This window comes from Mytilus galloprovincialis, chromosome 4 (genome assembly GCF_965363235.1).
Source record: "Mytilus galloprovincialis chromosome 4, xbMytGall1.hap1.1, whole genome shotgun sequence".
Taxonomy (NCBI): Eukaryota; Metazoa; Mollusca; class Bivalvia; order Mytilida; family Mytilidae; genus Mytilus; species Mytilus galloprovincialis.
In genome coordinates this window covers 96731947-96753224 of record NC_134841.1, presented here as the reverse complement: position 1 = coordinate 96753224, position 21278 = coordinate 96731947, and the positions used below count along the sequence as shown (strand labels likewise).

The following is a 21278-nucleotide window of genomic DNA, read 5'->3' as shown; positions in this document are numbered from 1 at the left end:
ATTTTTGTGTATTGCAAATTTTAATGAATGGCCAACTGCTGCGAAACATAAATTTCAGTTTTGTTTAGCTGATAATTCCTGGAACCGGTATGGTTAGCAATATTGACATTTTGTGCTTTATACTAATTTATGTTTTAATTCTGATTATGTCACTTATCTGAATTTTAATGCTCCTTTAATTTCTTTTTTACAGTGCAACTTTTATTGATTCTTTCTTCTTTTACAGTGCAACTTTTATTCGGAACAATGCTCATTCAGAGGCTATATGGAAATTCCAAAGATATCAGCTGATCTTAAACTATGAACTTCGACCCATACTACCTCCCCCATTGATTATGTTTAGTCATATTTTCCTGTCTTTGAAGTTTATAGTGAGACGATGCAAAGGAAAGAGAGATTTATTTGACAATGGACTGAGTAAGTGAAATCATTGTGGTTAAAACATTTCAAATTAAAGCTTTAGAACTTACTGCAGGTAAAGGTTTCCACACATACAAATCTTAAAAAAAAAATAATTCTTGGTAAAATCATTTTGATGCTTATATAAATATGCAATCCTTCCTCTTGTCTTTTATACACAAAAATTGATATACTTGTAAACATGCATTTATGAAAACTTATTTAATATGTCATTTTTAAAATCATTTTAATACGCCTTTATGAAAACCAACTGGATATACCTTTTTGATATTTTGATTCATGTGGAATTGTTGAATTGTTAAGTTTCAGGAGGGCAAGTATGCATCTGAGAAAATAGAATATATATTGAGCTTTTTCAGAGTCATACACAGCAAACTTATAAATTTTGGCTCTATCCAGCTCTTTTCTTGTCAATTAACTACATTAAATGGTCTATTGGCTTGTATGATATGCCTTAAATTTTGAGATTCTGATACACAGATTTGAATGGTTTCCCCCCCCCCCCCCCTCAAAAAAAAAAAAAAAAACCAAAGCTTAAGTTTATCACAGAATACTTTAATTTCTTCGATTACAATACTTTAAACAGCTTCCTCCCAAGATATTTCATGGATAGTAAAGTTATGAATTTATTTCAGAGTTGTTCTTGTCTCCTGAGGATACAGAGAAGTTACATGACTTTGAAGAAGAAAGCATGGAGGACTTCTTCAGAGATAAAGAACAGAAGTTTCAATCATCCTCTGATGAAAGAATAAGAGTCATCAATGAAAGGTATGCAATGTTATTTGAAAAGGATTTTTTTTTATGTCTGATTTTAGGAAATGAAATAATAGACAATTCATGTCATTACATTTATGATAACTGCTTATATTTGTATGTACTTTTGGTCTCGCCTGGAAGGAAAGTCTCAGAATACAAAACAAAAAGACTACAATAATGTGGCAGCAGTTATTGCATTAACTATTTGTTTAAAACTCTATTATCGAGCCTGCAATGTTTTTATTGCAAAAGTGAGCTATACTTATCCTAGTTTCAGTTGGCAGCATCAACATTTAGGTTCAGTCTGAGGTTAAAGGTTCTTTTAGGCATTAATAACTTTTTCGAACCTTCATGGAATTTTTGGAAATTTGGACAGAATATGAAAATATGGAAATGGGGTATAATTGCCGATGATACAACTATACATTAACGTTCAATTGAAATGTATATTAGAAATTATAGGTAACTGTACAGCCTTCAATAATGAGAAAACCCTATACCATATAGTTGGCACTAAAAGGCCCTGACAAAAACATGAAACAATGCATTTGAGAAAATGAACAGCCTAATTCATAATAAAAAATTTACTAAAACAAATATGACAGACATGAATCAACAACAACCACTAAACTACAACTCCTGGCTTCGGACAGGCATAAACAGAATATTGCAGGGTTAAACATGTATGTGATCACTCAGCACTCCCCTAACCTGGGACACTGGTGGAACAACACAACACAAGAACAATTAAAAACTATAAAAATCAGTTGAAAAAAGTCCAACTCATCAGATTAATACAAATAGAAATACATCCTACAAAAACACAGAAAGGGTATATATCCATCCCAAATCCCTAACAACAAGAAAGACACTAAGTACAGATCAGTTTGATATGAGAATTATCTCATCATGTGAGAAATAGATACATGTAACAGGCCACAATCATAAGAGAATCATCATTTTAAAGTCATTTGACTGTTATGTAGACTTAAACATGCCATATAGTTATGATGACATTGTTTATGTTCATATTAGGGGTAAAATTTGTCAAATATTCCACTGCTGTTTGAAATATATCTGACTGACATCTCTGTGTAGTTATCCTATCAGAAAAATTGACACATTTGTTATTCATAATATTATCCTATCAGAAAACTGAACACATTTGTTATTCGTAATATTATTCAATATAGCTAATTAATATACAAAATATTATTTATATTCATGGCAATATTTATTTGCATTACAGGGTTGAGGGTATGGCAATGAGAATGGATGATTTTACACAGAAGGAGAATACAATCAAGTTATCTCTACAGACTGTCGATTATAGATTAAGTAAACTAGAAGATCTATGTATCCACACTTCAGAGATGACACAACAAATTAGGAACTATATAGCAAGGAGCTCAAGAAATGTTAGTATGTCAAGTTCAGGAAGTCATTGTCGTTTAGAGAGTGAAGATGAAACGCCACTTGCACCTGGTGAATTCACATTTTATCAAGATTTAACTGTAAAAGCCGATACTGGACAGGGTAGTGACAGATCTTTAAGTGTGACAGAAGCAGTTCGTAGTTTACCTTCACCTCTACTAGTACATTCAAGGAGACCAGTCAAAGATGACTTCCTTCGTAAATATACAGACTATACAGTCCAATCTTCTCAGGTCTCTCCAAGACATTCTACTGAAAGACAGTGGAGCCAAAAAGTGAGGAGAAGTTCCATTCCAATAATCAGTCTAACATCAGAAACCCATTCACCTCTTCATCAACGTAGACATGTACCAGACACTCTCACTGTCAATGTAGAGAAAGCTAATGTGTATAGTCCTCAAGGATCACCGTCACCAATTCCTGATTTACTGATGCAACAGAAGGTTACACCTCCGACAGTTGAAGTTGCAGTCAGCCAAGACTCTGAGGTGGACACAAATGGCAATGCATCATTGTACTCTACGGCACATCTCAGTTCTAGTATGGTAATGACTACATCCAACCAATCAGATGTGCCTTGTGTGGAGGTGGAACAGACAGAAGTTCCGGTAGCGCAGATTCCACATTATGAAGAAAAGGAGCAGATTCATCCACCAACTTCTCCCGAAAAATTATTTGTACATTCATCTTCAATATTTACATATCCAACATCAGGTTCTTACAGCACTTCAACATCAGTAGTACCTATTCTTACCTCGTTTCATACAGCCGAATATACAACGATTACTGATGAAATAGATACATCTTGTATGATTGACCGTAGCCCGCCTGGTAGCCCTACGTCTGGTGGGGCTTTCTTTCCAGATGGATTTTTTGATCCAGATAAACAGCATCATCAGAAGTACAATAAAGAAGCAAGAGAAAAAGAATTCAAGAAACTGAAAAATGCTGAAGAAACTGAACATCGTAAGATGGAGAAAGTCATTCGAAATCGGCTCCGTCAAATTTCTTTGGATGAGACAGATAGCATTAGTGACATTGCCAAGTTAGTAGTGACAGAACTAAACATGACCGAAGAAGAACATAACGGTCATTTTGAAGACGATAATGAGGAATTGCATAGCTCTACTGAGAGTGTTGTCGAAAGGGTTGTCGATAAACTACAAAAACCAGTAGATATAACAATCGGTGATTCCTCCTCAGATATAGAATCTTAGAGAATATAGGGTGCTAATTTGTGACAGATATGTTAATTAATTAATGTTGTATTAGACAGTCATATGGTAATATAATAATTATTTGTTTTGTATAAAATGTAAATGAATATGTTTAACATTCAAGGGATATTTTGGTTTTGTTTAGTTATTTTGTTTAAACTATATTTTATGTATCAGCATTACAATATAAGATACATTCTTTTGTTATAATGCAATAATCATTTTTTTACCCATCTCCATTGCTTTGGTTTGGTTTAAACTTTCAGTAAAGAGGGATAGAAAAGTATGATAAAGTATAGGTCAGATTGTTTGGGTTTATTTTCCTTTTACATAAAAAGTCTTGTTTTCAATATCATCTAATTCCTAAATGGTGGGATATTTTTGTTGAGATATTAGTATATCAAACATTATTAAATTGCAATACATAAGCTTGGTCATTCTGTTCATAAGTTTGTTGAAATCATGACCACAAATCAGGATGCCATAGACAGAAGGTTAGTTTCCCCCAGTACTAAGAGCTTGTCCTCAATGCAAGAAAGTCTTGCCTCGTTTTAGTAGTTATTTAGCCTGTTGTGTTCATTTTTCTTTACATTAGTTTTGCTGATGCTGTTTTATCTGAATCTCATTGCCCAAGAAGTTAAATATTTGTTTGTTTTATTTTTTGCCAAAAAATAGAGAATCTCAATGTATTATGCATGTTATTAAAGGCATAATATTTCAGTTTTTCTTCAGGAAAGCAGTTGAAACTAACAAGGCTTGGTTTTCTGTATCCATTATAAAATGATTTATACCCATCCTACCATTTGGTAATATATCATACTTTAATATAGGGCTATTAAGTAGTACTTCACATAAAGTTCTTATACCAGTTACAAGAAAAAAGAATATTGTGTTGTCTATTATTGTTGTTACTATTTATTTCTGGGTAAGTCATTACAATTTGTTGCACTAAAATTTGTTTTCCTGAACATGCATGAAATATTTTATTCTAAGGTTATGAGTTTTTTTTCACAAGTTAGTTTTACAATGCCTTCATGCATCCACTACAGGTGGTTCATTTAACATTTTGTGATCTGTATATTTAAGAGAACATATCCTAAAAAAAATCATGTGATTTGCATTTCATTTAGATGCTGGCCAGTAATTTTGAATGTCAGGTAATTCTGTTCATTAAAACAAAAAGGAACAAAATTACTTGGCTTAGGGATATTTCTAAAAAAGTTAGAAGTAGAGGTGGTTGATTCATTTGAAACTGAATGCTTTATGAACAATCTGAATGCTTCATGAAATAATTGAATACTTTGTGAACAAACTAAATGGCTTGTGAAAGAACTGAATACTTTGTGAACAATCTGAATGCTTTATGAACTAATTGAATGCTTTGTGAACTGATTAAATGCTTTGTGAACAAATTGAATGCTTTGTGAACAACCAGAATGCTAAATGAACAAAGTGAAAAAATTAAATATGTCCTTGACAAGCATGGAACAAATAATCAATTATGTGAGTCTCTGTTCCTGTCTCACTGTGAAACAGAAGAAACCAGCTGGATGAGCAAAGAAATTTTAAAGTAATTTAATACCGTAAAATGTGTATTGATATATAGTTTAGACTTGTGACATGAGTTTAATGTTAAAATATTAAGGTGTATCATAATACTTAAAGAGGATGTGAAATGTATTTTGATTTATCTTTTTGTGATGTCATTGCAACATTTTGACTGAAAGACAGCACATTTTTAGCTCAAAGTGCTTTCATGCTTTGTACCAAATGAGCTTAGGGCAGTTCTTTAACACCAGTTTTATTGACAAAAAGATGAAGTATTGGAATTTAAAAAGAAGGAGTTGAATCGATAGAAAGAGTCAAAGTGCGAGTTATGATTTTGAAGTAAAATTAAATTTAAAAGGAAACAGTTTCTATGAGATTTCATATACATTGTAGTACATAATTATATGTTTTATAAATCACATGACAATTTAATAAACTGTGATAAATAAAATAGACAATGGGTTTGTTACACTTTGTGATACAATAGGTAATAGATTTCATTACCCTAATTTTATTTTATTCATGTTAAATGTGTGCATGTATAGTGATCAATTTGTTGTGAAATTGTATAAAATTGTGTTCAAAAATACAAACACTAAGATTTTATTTTGTTACACTATTTATATCTTCATATATATATTTTTCCAGATTTTTAAAAAAGCTATATGTAACTGGTCAATAATTTTTATCCTGTACATTAGTAATATTTTTTGCTGCTGTCTGTTGAACTAAGGGTCTTTAAAAATAAACTTCTTGTAATCATAGATTTTTACCTATACATATTATTAATTATATTTATATTTGTATTTTTTGTCTTTGAATATACAAGAAAGTTTTTTTTTTCTTCAAATTTTTAACTCCAATGAAAGCTCTTTACATCATTGAATAAAAATGTCTTCATCCATTAATTCCAGTTTTGGGGAATAAATGAGTTAATTGATTCTAAAGTAAATTAATTTAATTGTGATATATAAATTGTATTTATTATTACTTCAATTTTGCTCTCCAAATTATACATATTAAACTATTTTCTTGACCCAGTTATGTCTTGATATTTATACAATACTAAGATCTGATTTAATAACCACCTTGATTTTATTTCTAAACTATGAACTACTGTACAGTAATAAGAAAAGGATTCTCTCACATGAATTTGATCTCTTGATAAATATCAGAATTAGAACCCAGAAAAACAGGAAAAGAACACCTCAGGAGCATGTTTGTTAATCGAGAATGAACAGAAAATGACCTTCGTACCTAACCATTATAGCATTGTTGTTAATTTTGTTTGACCTTGTAATGACCAATCAGCATTGTTTAAAATACTGATTATGCATACCGGTAATTGTGTATACATGTATTATTATGATGTAAATATTCATGAAAGTGCTACCCTGATTTTATTTATTAAAAATACCTGTGATTATTTAGAATGGAGGAAATTTTTATGCAAGTATTTTTGATCAGATTTATCATCTAACGAACAAACTGGATTAGCAAATAAAAGTGTGAAATATTATTACCTTGTTTTATTATTGTTTTGTCAGTAGATTAAAGAATAAGTCAATAAGACAAGAACCAGACTAAAGAGCAGACAACAGGTCACCAATAGGTCTTCAACTCAGAGAAAAGGCTGCACCAAGAATTGGGCTTCAGATGGGCCCTAAACAATAATGTATATTTGTTCAGCAAAATGGATGCTACCCTTAACTGACTGAAACAAACTAATAAATTTAAAAAAAATAAAAAGACACAAGACTGACTTGGAACGGGTGCAAAGATGTGGTGGGGTCAAACATGACATGTGGTTCTCAACCCTCCCAACCTTACCTCTAGGCTATGTGAAATAAACAACACAGAGCAAAACGTACAGTAAAACTCAGTTTACAAAAAGTCTAATTCTGATGTTAGAATAGGTAACAATAGAAACTAAGTCTGATTCTGATGTTAGAATAGGTAACAATAGAAACTAAGTCTGATTCTGATGTTAGAATAGGTAACAAAAGAAACTAAGTCTGATTCTGATGTTAGAATAGGTAACAATAGAAACTAAGTCTGATTCTGATGTTAGAATAGGTAACAAAAGAAACTAAGTCTGATTCTGATGTTAGAATAGGTAACAATAGAAACTAAGTCTGATTCTGATGTTAGAATAGGTAACAAAAGAAACTAAGTCTGATTCTGATGTTAGAATAGGTAACAAAAGAAACTAAGTCTGATTCTGATGTTAGAATAGGTAACAATAGAAACTAAGTCTGATTCTGATGTTAGAATAGGTAACAAAAGAAACTAAGTCTGATTCTGATGTTAGAATAGGTAACAATAGAAACTAAGTCTGATTCTGATGTTAGAATAGGTAACAAAAGAAACTAAGTCTGATTCTGATGTTAGAATAGGTAACAAAAGAAACTAAGTCTGATTCTGATGTTAGAATAGGTAACAATAGAAACTAAGTCTGATTCTGATGTTAGAATAGGTAACAAAAGAAACTAAGTCTGATTCTGATGTTAGAATAGGTAACAATAGAAACTAAGTCTGATTCTGATGTTAGAATAGGTAACAAAAGAAACTAAGTCTGATTCTGATGTTAGAATAGGTAACAATAGAAACTAAGTCTGATTCTGATGTTAGAATAGGTAACAAAAGAAACTAAGTCTGATTCTGATGTTAGAATAGGTAACAATAGAAACTAAGTCTGATTCTGATGTTAGAATAGGTAACAAAAGAAACTAAGTCTGATTCTGATGTTAGAATAGGTAACAATAGAAACTAAGTCTGATTCTGATGTTAGAATAGGTAACAAAAGAAACTAAGTCTGATTCTGATGTTAGAATAGGTAACAAAAGAAACTAAGTCTGATTCTGATATTAGAATAGGTAACAATAGAAACTAAGTCTGATTCTGATGTTAGAATAGGTAACAAAAGAAACTAAGTCTGATTCTGATGTTAGAATAGGTAACAAAAGAAACTAAGTCTGATTCTGATGTTAGAATAGGTAACAAAAGAAACTAAGTCTGATTCTGATATTAGAATAGGTAACAAAAGAAACTAATTCTGATTCTGATGTTAGAATAGGTAACAAAAGAAACTCAATGACAATGGTAAACATAAACAAAGGAAAACTAGCAGTTACTCACATGCCAGATCCATGTACGTGCAACACAAAGTTGGTTTTCGTTCTCTAACTTTAGTTTGCCTCTATCAAATATGAAATTTTACACAATGCTTTTTACTACAAAACATAGATCAAGTTTGAATTTAACCATTCAAGAGTTATACCCATTGATAAATGGAAAAATTGCTGAATTTTTAGTTTTCCTCAGCCAAATGTTATGAAACTTAAACAATGCTCATAACCACAAAACATAGATCAAGTTTGAATTTTTGTGACATCACTTTAACCGCTCTAGAGTTATGTCCCTTTATAAATGGAAAATTGCTAAACTTTTAGTTTCTCTTCTCTATATTTGGTTTTCCTCAACCAAATATTAAGAAACTTATACACAATACATATTACCACAAAACTCGGATCAAGTACAAATTTGTGTAGAATCACTTTTACTGGTCTTGGTTATGTCCCTATTTAACTTTATATATGATATGTAAGCGGAGGCATCAACTGTGTCCCACAGACACATTCTCCATTATTTTTCATATTTCAAATGATGAGATGATTGAAAATTGATAATGGATGATGAAAAGTACCCAAATTTAGCAGGATTAGCCATCCATGATTGTTAAATGGAGTTAGTTACTATGTACTGTAATATCACGGAAAGTAATCTGAATTGTAGCAATGCCTGCATACCTGATTCTCCTTAGTTTTGTTTAGTTTGCAGCATACATTTCTTATTAACTGTCCAGAATTTATCATTATTCATATTTAAATAATTCCTTGTTTAATGGGTAATGTCGCCTTAACAAAGGTTTTCACGAGGGTGAGCGGGTTAATATAATAAAGTGGAAATCTGTTAAAACACACTAAACCACAATAACCTAACATTGACCAATGATCCATGGAAACTAGATCAAAGACAGATGTTACCTGCCAGACAAATGCATGCCTTGCAATCATTCCATAGACAACTTAATAGTCATACTACTGATAGTGTCTGAGAAACAGAACCACCGGTAATCATGTAACTTTTAACATTAATCAGTGATTTGTGAAATGAGATCAAGGTCAGTTGAACCCTACATCACCAACATATACTGTCCAAGGACCCAATATACCAAATACAGTTAGCTTATGACTCATAAGTGTTGCTTTGACATGCAATGATTGTCACTTTATTTGAACTTAAAACAAAAGAGCTGTGTCTGCTTGAAATTGAGGAATTTTACATAGAAAGCAATAGGCCATGAATTAGTGGTGTGCTTCCACAAATTGCTTATGCTATTGCCTGGTTGTAATTTACTACTTTTTCCTTAATGCCAACTTCTTCACAGTTGAAACAATAGCAAACATACAAGCTTAGTGTGTGAGGTTTTCAAAAGTAGCAGACCTCACACAAATTTTAAATGACCGTCTATAACAAGAGTGCCTCATAGGTTTAAAAGGCTGCACGGTATTGAAATTATATAATTATTCTAAGGTTGCAAAAAAATAATTTAACCATAATAAAACATATAGGGTACAACTTTAGCCTTTTAATTTATTGAGGTTTTCATCTTATAAAGGGAGACCACCCATAGAATTTGTCATAAACATATCAGCAACAATATGAAAAGTAAGATATGTATATTATTAATTTTATTAATTTATATATATATGTCATTATTTAACAAATCAAACATGAATAACAATAAAAGCATGTATAACAAACAGATAAAACAAAAGATCAACATTATAAAACTACATAACAAAAGTAATAAAAAAATAAATGCAAAACATAGTAAAAGAAATTTTAGTTTTTAAAATGATCTAGAATGTTGTTAAATTATTAATATCATTCATTGTGTAAAAGTAAAATAAAATTAAAACTTGTAGCAGATAGAATAATACACTGATGAAAGATTATGGATTGGTGTGAATAAGCATCAGAGGATATTGTAAACAAACTAATTTTTGTGTCGTTTTTTTCTCTCTATAAAATGAATCAAACAAATCAAAACAAACCAACAAAATCAGAAAATTACAAAAATGTGTCTCTATTAAATTGGCTGAAAAGAAAGAAAAGAAAATAAGTTTACAAAAGTAAACTATCTTAGTATCAAATACCAAAATGTTAAAATTTGTTGTACATGTAACTGACCAAAATAAAAACAAAAACACATTGCATGACTTTAAAGCTATGTGCAAAATATTAAAAAGCTAGAAAATCCCAGAGGAAATTGTTATGAATGAACATTGGCAGACACGTGAACAGATGTTAACCTGTATGTTGGCAAATTAGATAATGTTATTGAACTCTACTGTTCTTGTACTGACAATATACTTTAGTGTTGATGTTAGGGTAAGGCTTATAGTTAGCGATCAAGCTTAGCTGTTAGGGATAGCAGTCAGGCTTAGCTGTTAGGGATAGCAGTCAGGCTTAGCTGTTAGGGATAGCTGTTAGGCTTAGCTGTTAGGGATAGATGTTAGGCTTAGCTGTTATGGATAGTGGTCAGGCTTAGCTGTTAGAGATAACAGTCAGGCTTAGCTGTTAAGGATAGTGGTCAGGCTTAGCTGTTAGGGATAACAGTCAGGCTTAGCTGTTAGGGATAGCGGTCAGGTTTAGCTGTTAGAGATAACAGTCAGGCTTAGCTGTTAGGGATAGCGGTCAGGCTAAGCTGTTAGGGATAGCGGTCAGGCTTAGCTGTTAGGGATAGCAGTCAGGCTTAGCTGTTAGAGATAGTGGTCAGGCTTAGCTGTTTGGGATAGTAGACAGAATTATCGGTTTGGGTTAGGGTTAACTCTGTTTATAATTTAAATTTGCTTGTACTTATTATCATACGAAATAAACAGGATGAAATCTGTTTTCCAGGTTTTCTTGATACAACTCAAAAACTATCATCCCGGGACTTCTAACTATTACAATTGGAAAACAAACACTGTCTATTTTCAAATTAAAATATGGTCATTCAAAATAGGTAAAGTTTTTGACACATGACAAACTTCAGATTAAGTTTGATGAGGAAGACTTGGATTTACAAGAATTGTAAAATCAACATAACAAAGATCACCAAAAAAACTTCAAATATAAAAAAAAAATCTTTATGTACCGTTAATGGCTCAACATAAAATATCACAACAATATAACAATAACATAATATCAAGCAGATTTCAACATAAAAAGTTAGTACACTCAATAAGTTTCAGTTAAAGATTTAAGTAAGAAACAACACACAACAAAAAGTTAATAAAAAACCGGAGATTCTTGTATTGCACATCAAACATATTTACAGAAATTACTGCAAAACTCTGTTTTAATCAGAATCTTTGTAAAATGCAACGAACACATAATGTATGTATAAAACCTTTGTTTATTATACCACTCTATTGTAATTTGTAATTAACACTACTGGGATTCCCCTCAGCATAATTGTAGCACTAAGCTACCCACAAATGATGAATGGTCTTGCCTATATAGTATAATATCTTTATTTATATGAAAAAAACATTTAGAGTAAAATCCCCAGCTGATTTAAGTCAGGGTATATGTTGTACTGTTAATATATAGCAATACACCTTGTTAACTGGATAGTGATTGTTAATATGTCAACCTTGACTATACCTGAGAGTTCAAAATTGTATTTTCTTTGGGACTGCAAGGTTGAGATTACTTTTTGTTGACCACATACACAAAATGATAAAAGCTTTAACAATCATACACCCAAAATTCCAAATCAAAAACATATATATAAAAAAAAATGTTAGTCTCAATATCATAAAACACAATTACAATATATAAATGTATATTTTTTCAAATGTAAAATGGATATATTGAATGTATAAATAAATATATGGAATAAAAAATATGTATTTAAATATACATATATGTATTCAGTACTTTAAAAAGATATGATTTGACTTTTAATACCACTGATCATAAGCTGGATTCCTTGTTTACATTGTCAATTCTTCCTGATCTAACTGAATGATAACCTTTTGTATCTGTTGTTTTATTATGTTCTTCCCGATCATGCTTTAAATGTCTGTCTGATGGAACTACATGAGATGACTGACCAGTTTTTACTACAGAAAAGATCGTTTTTCTCTGTGTTGTAGAATTTAAAGGTATTGTCATAGATGACACATATGTCCCTGAACGCCTCCTCTCAGCATTGGCTATCAATTTTTGAATTTGTTCATCAGGCATATATTGTTGTCTATTTATAGTACCTGTACTACGATCGATGTACTTTTCAATGTGGTCACTGTCAACGGAATACGACCTTGATAAATATCTGGGGTTGGTATTCTGGTTTGCACCTTGTTGACTTTCTGTCGATGGGATAACTTTATGTCCAGTTCTTAAACCTGAAACATTGCTCCTAGACATTGAATCATTTATATGATTCTTCTTCCCTTCACTCGCTGCATATGGATTAGTGATAAATCGTATCAGATCTTTTTTGGGCATAGTTTGAACTGGATTTACTTTTGCAAAGATTTTATTTGATGTCAAATGATCTGTTTTATCCATTGTGTCTTCTACAGAGGCATTAGATTTATTATCCGTTTTATTTCTCTGAGATGGATTATTAGATAAATTAATTTTTAAACTTGTATATGTAGTAGGAGGTGATGAGGCTTGGCTTTTAAAATCAATTCTCCCAAGCGGAGTAATATTATTTTTGGATATCTGTCTTGGTAAACTGTGCACTATTCCAGAACCACTGTTGGTAGTTTGGGATTCTAATTTCTGAAATAACATTCAAATATTTTTATATTCAAAATAAAATTCAAAATAAAATTCAAAATATTATCCTGAAAGCAATTCATTTAAATATTATCAGGCAACAGTTTTTCTATGCAAGTTACAAAACAAAATTTTGATGTTAACTTTTTCATTTACATTGTATATGCTGAGATGCAATAAACATAGAATATGTATTTAAATCAAACTGATTGATAAATTGAGACATTTAGGATAAGAAAAAATAATGCAATATTGTAAAAGATTTAAAATAGCATTACTATTTCACCAACCTTGAGTGCTTCCCTTCTAAGAAATTCTAATTTTGCTTTTTTGGTAGCAATGGCTTCTGGTACATCAGGAATGGCGTAGGCTATCAATAATTTTAATGCTAAAATGACATGCTGAAAAAAAGAAATATTCATTTTGTTAATCATGTCAGAACACATATACACATCTATTTCAGTTTGTACGGTAATTTGGGTAAGTCTTGATTCCTGTACAACTGAGGGAGGGTGACCATCTTATTAGATTTTAATATCCAAAATTTTTTGTGCAGTATTAAATCAAACTTTTTCATCCGTTTGCTCAGCATGTGTTGGAAGGGACGACGCATACATTTTTGTCACATAGTGATGGAAGTCACATGACAGATTCGTCTAAAAACCGTATCCCAGAACTGCCATATCTTAACAAAAAGTTTATAGCCATGGCCAATAATGTCTTTCATGATTATTTGTCCTGATAGACATTTTTATATAATTTAACTTAAAAGAAACCAGATGCTCCGCAGGGCGCAGCTTTATACGACCGCATAGGTTGAACCCTGAACGGTTGGGGCAAGTATGGACACAACATTCAAGCTGGATTCAGCTCTAAATTTGGATTGTGATTAAATAGTTGACACAGCATAGGTTTTGGACACAGAATGAATGTGGTCTAATGAACTTAAAATAATTTTTTTGACTTTGAGCAATCACTATGCTGTTGAATATTAATCCTCTCAAAAAAATGTTTGAAGAAATTTTCTTTTTATTTATGAAATCTGAAATGAGAAAAATTAAACCCCCCCCCCCCCCACCATTTTTTTTTCACATCCCCCTTTCCCTTTTTTTCAAAACTGATCTCAATTCAAATTTCTAATGGAGTTTGCAACAATAACTACTCATTTAAATACATCATAAAATATTAAAATGTAACAAAAAGTGCTTGTTATCACTGAATGGTAAAGAGTGTTTTAATTTATCAGTTGGTAGTAAAAGTGAATATACATTGTGCATTGTATAAAACAATGATTTAAGTTGATTCAACTACTATTCTGGACAAAGAAAGATAACTCCAATCAATTGAAAATTTCTTGCTATTGCACAATATTGTGCAATTAGATATTTCTTGCTATTGCACAATACTGTGCAATTGAAAATATTTGCTATTGCACAATACTGTGCAATTGAAGATTTCTTGCTATTGCACAATACTGTGCAATTGAACATTTTTTGCTATTGCACAATACTGTGCAATTGAAGATTTCTTGCTATTGCTGAATACTGTGCAATTGAAAATTTCTTGCTATTGCACAATACTTAATATAATAATTTTGGATCCTGATTTGAACCAACTTGAAAACTGGGCCCATAATCAAAAATCTAAGTACATGATTAAATTCAGCATATCAAAAAAGCCAAAGAATTCAATTTTTATTAAAATCAAACTTAGTTTAATTTTGGACCCTTTGGTATTTAATGTAGACCAATTTGAAAACGGGACTAAAAATTAAGAATCTACATACACAGTTAGATTTGGCATATCAAAGAACCCCAATTATTCAATTTTTGATGAAATCAAACAAAGTTTAATTTTGGACCCCGATTTGGACCAACTTGAAAACTGGGCCAATAATCAAAAATCTAAGTACATTTTTAGATTCAGCATATCAAAGAACCCCAAGGATTCAATTTTTGTTAAAATCAAACTAAGTTTAATTTTGGACCCTTTGGACCTTAATGTAGACCAATTGGAAAACAGGACCAAAAATTAAGAATCTACATACACAGTTAGATCCGGCATATCAAAGAACCCCAACTATTCAAGTTTTGATGAAATCAAACAAAGTTCAATTTTGGACTCTTTGGGCCCCTTATTCCTAAAAACCTGTTGGGACCAAAACTCCCAAAATCAAACCCAACCTTCCTTTTATGGTCATAAACCTTGTGTTTAAATTTCAAAGATTTCTATTTACTTATACAAAGTTATGGTGCGAAAACCAAGAATAATGCTTACTTGGGCCCCTTTTTGGCCCCTAATTCCTAAACTGTTCACACCTCAACTCCCAAAATCAATCCCAACCTTCCTTTTGTGGTCATAAACCTTGTGTTTAAATTTCATTGATTTCTATTTACTTATACTAAAGTTATTGTGCGAAAACCAAGAATAATGCTTATTTGGGCCCTTTTTTGGCCCCTTATTCCTAAACTGTTTGAACTAAAACTCCCAAAATCAATCCCAACCTTCCTTTTGTGGTCATAAACCTTGTGTCAAAATTTCATAGATTTCTATTTACTATAGTGCGAAAACCAAGAAAATGCTTATTTGGGCCCTTTTTGGCCCCTAATTCCTAAAATTTTGGGACCAAAACTCCCAAAATCAATCCCAACCTTCCTTTTGTGGTTATAAACCTTGTGTTAAAATTTCATAGATTTCTATTCACTTTTACTAAAGTTAGAGTGCGAAAACTAAAAGTATTCGGACGACGACGACGACGACGCAAGACGCAAGACGACGCAGGACGACGACGCCAACGTGATAGCAATATACGACGAAAAATTAAAATTTTTGCGGTCGTATAAAAACAGCTAGAGTTACTCCATACCTCTAAAACAACAATGATAATTATAGTTGTTGACAGTTCTGTCACTGGAAGCAGACGACCAATTTGTCCACTTACACCAATCAGAGCACAGTTTACACCAACAGCTATTATTCCCATCAGTTCCAAAGCATCCTTCAATATTTTTGATAGACAGTTAATCAATAAAAGGTCTTATAAAATGTATGATAAAGAATGTAAATAAATGGGTTTTTGAACTTTTTTGTACAAAAATTTCAAGGTTTCTCAACACATTCATTATTTTGATGGATAGATTTAAAAGATATAGACAAATAAACTGTAAGTTATTATTTACTGTAAGACATTTAAGTTTGGAACTGTTACAAAAAAATGACAGCTATTTTACAAACACTTCAAATTCATAACTTGGGGTCAATAACTAGAAGCTATAATCATAAGCATAAAAAAAACTTGCCTCTCAGAAAGGTTCGAAGATTAAACAGGTAATTCTGGATCTGACACTTAATTTGGAAGGGGAAATAACTTCAAATATAAAACATGTGTCTGAAGTAGAAATTATGATGGTTTATTCAAAGATTTTTTTTTTTTGATGTACTTTGTTTATAGTCCTTTTAGACAACTTCAGATTTGTTTATATTAAAAACAATTACCTGCCAAGTCCCAATACTCTCTACACTCTTGCCAAATGGTCTCTGATGATGCATACAAAGTTTGAATGCATCACTACGGATTTCTATGATATTGTTTAACAAAGCACACAACGCTGCCAAAGGAAACGCTGAGGAAAATAATGTCACATATCCAAACTGTATCAACATCTCTAAATGGTCTTCTAAGGTGTCTTCATACTGTAAAATAAACATTACCAATTCAGACACACACAAAAGAAGTTTATTATTATTGTTGGATAATTTACAAATTTGAGAAGATGGTTGAGTTTATATAAGAACAATGAATTCAAGGTTATTCTAACCTCTAGTTTTATAAATGGTATAGGCCGTAGAAAAGGCAGTTAGATTTTAACTGTGTTTGTTGTTAGTTATTGCTATGGCATTCTTCAATATTATCAAATGAACAGTAAAGTGTTTGTCAAGGATACATTTTGTGGTAAGATGACAACGTTTTTGCAAATTATTTCCCTATTTCATGTATATAGAGTAGTCTGTTGATCTCTGGACTCATTTTCAAAGTTGCCTGCTTTGTATTTTGTTAATGTCCTGGACATTTCAGGAATTTTAAAGCCTTACTCCTCATGTAAAAAAGGGAAATTCCAATTAACCATAAAAGTGTTTCCAGTATTTTATTTATAACAGACATCAGACAAATAACATATTTTTTCACCTTTTTCATTTCACTTTCCACCTCAGCCTGAGTTAACTTTAAACTTCTTTTAACATATATACTGTGTCTTCTGTCTCCTGGTTTTCGTTTTGGGATATCTGTATTTTCTTCCTTTGAACTATCCTGAAAGGTGATAGTCCTTTTTCTTATTTCTGATCCTTCTGAGGGCTCATCTTGACAGTTGTCTCCCTTAGAAGAATTGCCAGGAGACAGCTCACTGACCATTTCATAACCAACTTTACAAAGTCTGGCTTGCCATTGTAGATAAGGTAATAGAGCTTCTTTAATATTACCCAATATCTGTCTTGTTATCAAAATAGCTGCCAATTGCTACAAGAAGTAAGTCATTGTATACTGTAAATTCAGAAATTATTGCCTGGATTTATGATTCTGTTTTTGTCATTTTAGACTAAAATGCTATTTTAATTTGTGCAATATTGAGAAAAATTCTGTTTAGTTCGTATAAAAAAGTTCATAATGCAAATTTATATTATTGCTATTATAACCCAGTAGCATTTTTTCGCAATAATAAAAATATCACAATAATTTCTGCATTTAAGTATTAGAGATTTCTACAGCAATAGATACAATACAAGATTTTTTTTATTATCTGTTAAACATAAAAAAATCACTTCAAAATGAAATCTTGCCTTTACCACCCATATATACAGATGTAAAAATGTATTCAAGTTAAAGATATTAAGCATACAAAACTTTGCAAAATAACAAAATAAATGGTAAAAGTTGAATATAGACAAAGATCTTATAACCAAGAGAATGGTCTAAAAAATTAAAATTTCCCTTAAAGGTTAAAAAGAAAAATTCTGCACTCATTCTGATAAATTAAAAAGCTCAAAACCGTAATTCTATGAGTGTCCTCTGCTACTCAGTCATACAATAAAAACTTTCATATTTCTGATGTAAAAACTGATGTTTAGCGCTAATGTTATAATGGAAAACAGTTCAAAATGCCAAACTGCAAATTATATCAAAAGTATTCCCAAAGCTACAGCATTTAATTTGTTCATCAGCAAACTAGTTTTATCTATCATTTCAGAAATACTTCCCCAAAGTTCAGCCTTCATTCTCTTAGTAGAAGTGACATTACAAAATATCATTTATTATACATAATATAAAGCCTGAAAACAACTCATTTAATGAGCCAACATCACGGAAGACCTTTATCACAAAATATATACTGGTAAATTATATCCATATGCTAGTACATCTTTTTAAAATTACATTTCTTTAAAAAAAAAAAAAAAAACGTGTAAAAATCATGCAAAAATATCATTCAAATGAACACTTGTTAAACATGTAGAAGTTTAAGGAAGTGTTTAATCAAATAAAGTAGAAGTTACTTACATCTCTGAGTCTGTCCATGTCTTGTAGGTAAAAGGCAATGTAAAACAGTGACAGAAAAGAATTCACAAACTGAAACTATATCAGAAAATATTGTTAATTCAATAAATTTATTGGAGCAAATTCTTTATGTGTGATATTCTGGCAAGCATATACATTTTTTTAATTATTTTTTTGCTAAATGAATGACCAAGAGTCAATAACTCTGATTAAGAGTCATTTGACAATTTTGTTTCAAATGGACAGTAGGAAGAATTAGACACCCTTTACATTTTTGCAAAATTAACGACAGATGACAAATAATAAGATTAATTGATATTTGATTAAACTTTGCTCATTTTTTCACAATATAAAAGTATCATACCATTTCCACATAATATGGTTTCCCTTTCATCTGAACACAAAATATCTAATTTTATAGTGTGGACCCAAATTGATTGCTGATTATATATATGTTAGACTCAGATCTGCGTCCGGCTTTAATCAATGTCCGTTCCTCAAATCGACTTCCGTTTCACAAATCGACATCAAATATTTTGATACCCTAAACAACGTTTTATGTGACGTCATGTAATGCCAAAATGACCGATTAATTGTAGTTGTCTTTAATCGATGTCCAATATCAATAAATAATAAATTACTGGACTTGAACTTATACTTATACATGTACATGTTTTGTATGGTAATAATGACAACTAAATATTCAAACCTTTATACCTACTTTCCATAATGATTTTTTCAACTCGAAATAGGTAAAATGCATATTTATATTTATCTTTATAAAAAGTTAATCCAATCGATTTACACAATAGTGTGTATTTCCTATTCATATTAATAAATTACATTCATGTAAGTGTACGTAAATGAGAAAGCAACCCAACGAAATCTTAGAGGAACATTATTCGGTCTACAACAATAGACAATATATAAAGAAGTACAGCCAATTGTTTTGAAAGTATTATAACTTGGACTCTGTAAGAAATATTTCAACAAATTTCTGAGTTTTACACCTGGAGTGAAACATATCTGTTTTTCGGAATTTTTTTTTTTTAATGATTAAGACTGGTAATTTTCTAATTTGAATTGTGTACATTATTCATGTCATGGCCTTTTGTAGCCTTTGAGGTATGGGTTTCTATCATTGTTAAAAGGCGTACGGTTTCCAATAATTGATCACATTCCCTTTTAATTGAACTTTGGTGGTTAGTTGTCCCATTGGAAATCATACCACATCTCCTAATTTTTAAGTAAACTATAAAATTTTGAAATTGATATCCCAACCTGTTTACATTCTTATTCTAGTATGTAATGAATTATTGATTTTTTTTTAGATGTTATTTGTCACACATAATATGTTTTAAGGTCTAAATGTTTCCACTGCTATTGTTTCAGTTCAGTTTTGTATTCTGTGTCCATAATGGACGTTGACTAGAAAACCTAATAAACAGTTTCTGAGAAAGTTTTAAGCAATAACCATATATTGTTTTTGAGACACAGCGGGACATGTGAAACCCCCCACCCTGTTTTTTTTTTTTTTTTTTTTAAATTTTGAATCAAAACCAAAAAGTATACAGATCTTTAGATAATATAACAAAGAAGTGTGTAAAGTTTTAAGCAATAATCATAAATTATTTTTGAGATACGGAGCGACATGTAAAAAACCCTCCCCTGTTTGACAAAATACTCAATAACTCAAAAATAAAATTTTGCATCATCACCAAAAAGTTTACAGATCTTTAGATTGATATAACAAAGAAGTGTGTATAGTTTTAAGCAATAATCATAAATTGTTTTTGAGATACGGCACAACATGTAAAAAAAACCCTCCCCCTTTTTTACATAATACTCAATAACTCAAAAATGAAATTTTGAATCATCACCAAAAAGTATACAGATCTTTAGATTAATATAACAAAGACATGTGTAAAGTTTTAAGCAATAATCATAAATTGTTTTTGAGATATGGCGCAACATGTAAAATAAACAGCTGCGCCATGAGCGCATGATACGCCCGATGTCTTCTGTGGAAGTTTTATGCAATAATCATCAATAGTTTCTGAGAAAGTTTTAAGCAATAACCATTTATTGTTTTTGAGACACGGCGGGACATGTTAAACCCCCCCACCCTGTTTTTTTTTTACAAAAAACTAAATATCACTAAAAAAAAGTTTTGAATCAAACCAAAAAGTATACAGATCTTTAGATTAATATAACAAAGAAGTGTGTACAGTTTCAAGTAATAATCATAAATGATTTTTGAGATACAGTGCGACATGTAAAAAAACCCTCCCCCTTTTTTACAAAATACTCAATAACTCAAGAATGAAATTTTGAATCATCACCAAAAAGTATACAGATATTATGATTAATATAACTAAGAAGTGTGTAAAGTTTTAAGCAATAATCAAGAATTGTTTTTGAGATACTGTGCGACATGTGAAAAAAAAACACACCCCTGTTTTAGTTACAAAGTGCCGTAACTCAAAAAGTTTAAATCTTATTTTCACCAA

The 21278-nt window shown here is 31.0% G+C and overlaps 2 protein-coding genes across 14 annotated transcripts in view; one reads left to right on the top strand and one right to left on the bottom strand.

Moving 5' to 3' along the window:
• LOC143073530 (transient receptor potential cation channel subfamily M member 3-like) overlaps window positions 1-6894 on the top strand; it is a 132755-nt gene extending 125861 nt beyond the window's left edge. For all 6 annotated transcript variants that reach the window (XM_076249161.1, XM_076249163.1, XM_076249162.1 and 3 more), the window contains 3 exons: window positions 227-417; window positions 1056-1188; window positions 2426-6894. In XM_076249161.1, coding sequence (XP_076105276.1) covers window positions 227-417; window positions 1056-1188; window positions 2426-3827 — 1726 coding nt within the window. In that variant the 3' untranslated portion in view covers window positions 3828-6894. The remainder of the gene's footprint in view (window positions 1-226; window positions 418-1055; window positions 1189-2425) is intronic.
• Window positions 6895-10112: 3218 nt separating this feature from the next.
• Window positions 10113-21278, bottom strand: part of LOC143073528 (anoctamin-8-like) — a 35761-nt gene continuing 24595 nt past the window's right edge. For all 8 annotated transcript variants that reach the window (XM_076249151.1, XM_076249152.1, XM_076249155.1 and 5 more), the window contains 6 exons: window positions 18772-18846; window positions 17407-17736; window positions 16716-16913; window positions 16087-16218; window positions 13511-13621; window positions 10113-13223 (listed from right to left, as the gene is read on the bottom strand). In XM_076249151.1, the coding sequence (XP_076105266.1) occupies window positions 12405-13223; window positions 13511-13621; window positions 16087-16218; window positions 16716-16913; window positions 17407-17736; window positions 18772-18846 (1665 nt within the window). In that variant the 3' untranslated portion in view covers window positions 10113-12404. The remainder of the gene's footprint in view (window positions 13224-13510; window positions 13622-16086; window positions 16219-16715; window positions 16914-17406; window positions 17737-18771; window positions 18847-21278) is intronic.